At 37.1% G+C, this 6,518-nt stretch overlaps 1 protein-coding gene across 1 annotated transcript; it reads left to right on the top strand.

The window, feature by feature from the left end:
- The first annotated feature begins 243 nt into the window (after window positions 1–243).
- Window positions 244–5,849, top strand: LOC132132116 (B-cell CLL/lymphoma 7 protein family member A-like). The gene is made up of 6 exons (XM_059544381.1): window positions 244–435; window positions 3,156–3,237; window positions 3,322–3,415; window positions 3,510–3,659; window positions 4,871–4,971; window positions 5,067–5,849. Exons 1-6 carry the CDS (start codon window positions 344–346, stop codon window positions 5,136–5,138), a joined length of 591 nt encoding a protein of 196 aa, XP_059400364.1. The 5' UTR covers window positions 244–343; the 3' UTR covers window positions 5,139–5,849.
- The last annotated feature ends 669 nt before the right edge of the window (window positions 5,850–6,518 follow it).

Genomic DNA, 6,518 nt, shown 5'->3' with positions numbered 1-6,518 from the left:
AAGTCATGTATAGTAGGCTAATGTATATAAAATGCCTAATAATAATATAAGTTGCCGATATAAAATACGTTTTAATTCAATGTTTTATAAACGTAGTCTTATTGACAAAAGGGGCTACCAAATTACAAACCCAAGCATTAAAAAAAACTTCAAAAGATTCCGTTAATTATTGCACGCGAAAGAAAAAAAAAACGCCAAAAGAACAAGTTTGAATACATTCGCACGTTCGCTCGCTGTGTGTTTGGCGCAGGCGCGCTCCCGGCCCAGCGTTCACTGTATGCGGGTGTGTGCGCGCATTGTGAGTGTGAACTGCCGAGCTTAACAATATTAACGAGCGGCGGGAATGTCTGGCAGGTCAGTGCGCGCGGAGACCCGGAGCAGAGCCAAAGATGACATCAAACGCGTTATGGCCGCTATTGAGAAAGTTCGAAAATGGTAAGATCGCGGGAAAAAGCCCTGTTTGTTCCACCGGAGAAAAAAAAAATCGCTTGTGGGGGAGGAGAGAGAAAGAACAAACGAGAAGGACAGAGAGTGAAATTATAAGGGTCATTTTTGAGCGCGATTTCCAAGTGAACTCGAGCGCACGGCAGGTGCTGTGCGCGCACCCGACACCATACACCACAAATGAATGTTGTGGATGCATTTTAAAGGTTTCTGATGGAGATTAAGTAGGTTGAACCCAGAAGCCATTTCGTTGCAGTCACATGAAGCCATTTCTCGCTTCAGTTTGGCGCACTGTGATGTGTAACAAATGTGTTTTGGGGGATGAAATGCTAGATAAACTCACCTGTGCGCGCGAGTCACAGTCGCTGTAACACAGAGAGAGTTGAAATGCAGCTAAGAGTCTCTTTTCATCAAATAAAGCTGAACACATGGAGCGCTATGGGGGCTAGGACAGGGAAGTGAGCGACTGCATGCCTGATATTTCATTAACAGCAATAAAGCTGTGGCTTTTAGACAAGGATGTTATCTTTAGACATTTTACACATAATCTCACATGTGTAATTTTGTATAACACATAATTGTGTAACACATCATTTTTGCCTGTATGTATTTTTTTATTGCACAAGAAAAATAATTTGGAGTGCAAGTATTTGATATTATGAAGCACAACATTTTGCCTTGTTTTTCTTGTAGAATAATGTAATCACAGGTATATTTGATTTCTTTTTATTTTTGGTGCCATCTCTTTTTTCATTGGATATGACTTTTCTAATGCTGATTTTTTTTAAGTATCTAATTGTATTAGAATTTATTTTAAAAGTACTTCCACTGCAGAAAAATGTCAGGTTTGTTTAAGTGTATTTTAAGTAAACACAAAATCAATAATGGCCTATTTAAATTTTTTTGTTGTTGTTATAACTCACTTCTGGTCTTATTGTGCACCACCCATTAGTAAATATTAATTATTGCAAATTAATATATTTGGCTTTTTAAAACATAATGTGAGTTCCTCTTAAACATTGTACAATGCTCACCAGTAACCAAATACCTATTTAGGCAATGAAGCACTTCTTTTGTACAACCCGAATTCCGGAAAAGTTGGGACGTTTTTTAAATTTTAATAAAATGAAAACTAAAAGACTTTCAAATCACATGAGCCAATATTTTATTCACAATAGAACATAGATAACACAGCAAATGTTTAAACTGAGAAAGTTTACAATTTTATGCACAAAATGAGCTCATTTCAATTTTGATTTCTGCTACAGGTCTCAAAATAGTTGGGACGGGGCATGTTTACCATGGTGTAGCATCTCCTTTTCTTTTCAAAACAGTTTGAAGACGTCTGGGCATTGAGGCTATGAGTTGCTGGAGTTTTGCTGTTGGAATTTGGTCCCATTCTTGCCTTATATAGATTTCCAGCTGCTGAAGAGTTCGTGGTCGTCTTTGACGTATTTTTCATTTAATGATGCGCCAAATGTTCTCTATAGGTGAAAGATCTGGACTGCAGGCAGGCCAGGTTAGCACCCGGACTCTTCTACGACGAAGCCATGCTGTTGTTATAGCTGCAGTATGTGGTTTTGCATTGTCCTGCTGAAATAAACAAGGCCTTCCCTGAAATAGACGTTGTTTGGAGGGAAGCATATGTTGCTCTAAAACCTTTATATACCTTTCAGCATTCACAGAGCCTTCCAAAACATGCAAGCTGCCCATACCGTATGCACTTATGCACCCCCATACCATCAGAGATGCTGGCTTTTGAACTGAACGCTGATAACATGCTGGAAGGTTTCCCTCCTCTTTAGCCCGGAGGACACGGTGTCCGTGATTTCCAACAAGAATGTCAAATTTGGACTCGTCTGACCATAAAACACTATTCCACTTTGAAATAGTCCATTTTAAACGAGCCTTGGCCCACAGGACACGACGGCGCTTCTGGACCATGTTCACATATGGCTTCCTTTTTGCATGATAGAGCTTTAGTTGGCATCTGCTGATGGCACGGCGGATTGTGTTTACCGACAGTGGTTTCTGAAAGTATTCCTGGGCCCATTTAGTAATGTCATTGACACAATCATGCCGATGAGTGATGCAGTGTCGTCTGAGAGCCCGAAGACCACGGGCATCCAATAAAGGTCTCCGGCCTTGTCCCTTACGCACAGAGATTTCTCCAGTTTCTCTGAATCTTTTGATGATGTTATGCACTGTAGATGATGAGATTTGCAAAGCCTTTGCAATTTGACGTTGAGGAACATTGTTTTTAAAGTTTTCCACAATTTTTTTACGCAGTCTTTCACAGATTGGAGAGCCTCTGCCCATCTTTACTTCTGAGAGACTCTACTTCTCTAAGACACAGCTTTTATAGCTAATCATGTTACAGACCTGATATCAATTAACTTAATTAATCACTAGATGTTCTCCCAGCTGAATCTTTTCAAAACTGCTTGCTTTTTTAGCCATTTGTTGCCCCCGTGCCAACTTTTTTGAGACCTGTAGCAGGCATTAAATTTTAAATGAGCTAATTAAGTGGATAAAAGTGTAAAATTTCTCAGTTTAAACATTTGCTACGTTATCTATGTTCTATTGTGAATAAAATATTGGCTCATGTGATTTGAAATTCCTTTAGTTTTCATTTTATTAAAATTTAAAAAACGTCCCAACTTTTCCGGAATTCGGGTTGTACTACAGATCTTTGTTTTAACAATTCACAGGGAGAAAAAATGGGTGACGGTTGGAGACACTTCACTGCGTATCTTTAAATGGGTTCCAGTGACAGAATCCAAGTCAGATGATGTAAGTTTGTGACAATTGCGCATCCTTTTCTTTTTAAGTTGTAATTCATTGATATTCTGTCTGAAAAAAAATTCTGCTTAACAGAAGAACAAAAAGAAGAAGGGCAGAGAGGAGAAATATGGATCGGAGTTGACAACTCCAGAGAACAGTTCCTCTCCGGGAATGATGGAAATGCACGGTCAGTCTCTTAACCATGCCAAGATTTTAAGTCTGTACATAATGTAATTTGACAGTATTGACTCTTAAATGGCAAGCTGTGGTTTCTCCTATAGATGAGAACAGTAACCAGAGCTCAATAGCTGATTCCTCTCCGGTGAAGATGGAGAACAGCTGTAGCACGAGCCCGACACCAGAGGCCACTGCTGCTGCTCACACTGATGGAAACAAATGCAAGGCAGAACATACGCCATCCCCTGACAAAGGTACGAAAAGCCACTCTGATCGCATGAATATATTTCATGCTTACAAATTAAAGTGTGGAAGGAATAGCTCATAAATGAGCCCAAAAATATATCAATAGATTATATAGCAGATACCAGAATACAGAAACTGTTTCAGAGAAAAACTGAACAAAAGTACATAAAGAAATATAGAGAATACAATCCTGATACCAAATCTTGATGTAAATGTTTAATCTGCACTTATTTTTCTACATCCTTCTGTTCTGCTGCTCTGAACCTGCAGTGCTACTTACATTTTTGCAAATGCATTTTTGATATTGTAACTATTTATTGGATCCATCTTGATTTATTGGTGAAATTATATCATGTGTGCTGCATCTGGCAATTATTATAAAATATCATATTTTCTTTTCTTCTTAAAAATGCACTTGCAGAAATGCCATTTGAGTTAGTTATTATTTTATATTATTTTGTATAAATAAAATATAATAAGATTTTACTCACTCCCAGGCCATCTAAGATGAGTTTGTTTCTTCATCTAAACAGATTTTAAGAAATGTAGCATCCCATCCTCTGCAGTGAATGGGTGCCATAATCCACACCACTCCAGTCTATCAGTTAACATCTTGTAAAGTGAAAAGCTGCTTGTTTGAAAGAAACAAATCTGTCATTAAGATGTGTTAACTTCAAACCCTTCTGGCCAAAATACGAGGCCATAATATTGATTTCTCTCGTGAAAAAGTTCATCTCACATAATAAATCCACATATGTGTTTAGAACTGTTTTGGACTGTTTTCTCTTGTAAACGGTACTTGATCTGTGCATATTTCTCTCCTGAATCAGACTGGAGAGGATGGAAGCAACGGTTTGAAGTGAAAAATATCTTAATGATGGATTAATTTCTTACAAGCACACAGTTTTTTTCTTATCAAGATGTTAACTGATGGACTGGAGTGGTGTGGATTATTGTGATGTTTTTATCAGATGTTTGGACTCATTCTGATGGCACCCATTCACTGCAGAGGATCCATTGGTGGGCAAGTAATGTAATGCAACATTTCTCCAGATCTGTTCCAATGAAGAAATAAACATATCTACATCTTGGATGGCCTGAGGGGTGAGTCAATTTCCATAGAGATGGAATTCAAAACATTGCATTCGAGATCTTCCAGCTGAAAGAAATGTGATGCATCACAATTGAATGAATCACAGTGTGGTTTATTTTTTGACAGGGAATTGTAACTCTACCCCTTCAGAGACATCAACGACCAAAAAAGATACTCGGTTATCAGGGGAGAAGGACTCCTCATCAGACACCTCAACAAACACTCAGGTAAAAGCATCACTTACCTTCAAATCAGAAGAAAATAATCAAAGTTGGGAATGACTCGAGGGTGAGAAATTTTTTTGCTTTTTGTGTTTCATTAGGAAAGTGAAGATGGTTCCCCACCCACAAAGAAAAGTAGAGTGGAATCATCTTCTCAGGACTTAGATAACTGAAGCTGACTAGATTTCTCCCATGTTTCAAATGTCACTGTCACAAACCAAGGAGGAAACACAACCCAATTAACAAACCATTTCTGATCTTCAAGTACAGCTTCACCCTGATCTTCATCTTCTCATCTGGAGCGAACATTGTCGCTGTGCCAGTGAACCAAGGCCAACGACAAACACTGACCTGATCCTGTGAGAAACCTGCAGCCTCACTCCATCCAACTCATGCACGATATACAGCGTTAGTTTAACAGTAATGAGAGTGAATGCACTGCATAGATTTGTCAAGACAAAAGATGGATTTGCTGCTGTGATCATCTTTGTTTTAAGTCTTCTATTATTTAATTTAATGACTCTACTAGTTGTTTTTTAACTGTTTTGCAGGTTGTTGTATGGTTACAGTGCTGGGTTTGTTCATAGATTCTCTACTGGTTTGTGTGCCTTCTGGCTCCATGATGTGTGAATTTATTTTTTATTTTATAGATTTCTTTTGTGAATTTTGTTTTTTTTTCAAGCTTTTCAAAGCATCACTGCTTTTTAAAGGGGATGAAGAATTTTTGGTTACATGTCAAAATGAATCGAATATATACCTCATTTCCAAACCAGCTGAGCTGGAACTTAATTCTTGATTGATGGATAATAATTCCTATTCACTGAACACAATCTGGCAGTTTTTAAATGATGTCATTTTCAACAATAAATCTACTCTCACTTCAATCTGATGTAGCAATGTACAAGGAACTCACAATGAAATAATTCTATAGATACAATGGGACCATGTTTTCTTGAAATTAATTTGTTTTGTATAGCTGTTTAATTTTGGTTTTATTTATTTCATCATTAGTGCTTATTTTTAGCATATCCAATTTGTTGAAATAAAAAATGTTGACTGCATTATGACTAGCTTATTTTTTATGACTGTTTAACTTCATGATCTTTTGATGAGTATTTGAAGTATTTATTTTTCAATTAAAGATTAATTGCCCAGCTTGCACAGCTTTATTTTGGAAAAGCTGAGAATGTTTTATTCATATTTATCACAGACGTATTTACATATATTTTTCGATGTTGCAGAAACGTTATGACGTTATTAGACGCTTTCCGCGTTAACTTATACTTAATAGATTTTCCTGAAACGTTTGTAATACGAACATATTTATAGCTTTTACCAAAAACATGAGTAACTTATTAGAGAACAAAACAGAGGGATAGAGATCAAATAAGAATTTTCACCACAATTCGTCGACAAATCACATCGAGAGTAAATATGATTCTGCATCAACCATCCCCTTACCTTATGTTATAACATATTATGACTATTATATGATTTTCGTTAACTTTTTAAGAGTTTGTTGATGTAATTCGTCGTAATGCAATCTCACCCAG

The sequence above is a fragment of the Carassius carassius genome, chromosome 49 (assembly GCF_963082965.1).
Source record: "Carassius carassius chromosome 49, fCarCar2.1, whole genome shotgun sequence".
Lineage (NCBI taxonomy): Eukaryota > Metazoa > Chordata > Actinopteri > Cypriniformes > Cyprinidae > Carassius > Carassius carassius.
This window is presented reverse-complemented; position numbering and strand designations above follow the sequence as displayed.

What these genes read in the sequence shown, in the direction of transcription:
- LOC132132116 (XM_059544381.1), top strand. Translation starts at nt 344, where the DNA reads ATGTCTGGCAGGTCAGTGCGCGCGGAGACCCGGAGCAGAGCCAAAGAT. An exon ending in ATTGAGAAAGTTCGAAAATG is followed by an intron (nt 436 to 3,155) that starts GTAAGATCGCGG and finishes AACAATTCACAG; the next exon opens with GGAGAAAAAATGGGTGACGG. An exon ending in CAGAATCCAAGTCAGATGAT is followed by an intron (nt 3,238 to 3,321) that starts GTAAGTTTGTGA and finishes TCTGCTTAACAG; the next exon opens with AAGAACAAAAAGAAGAAGGG.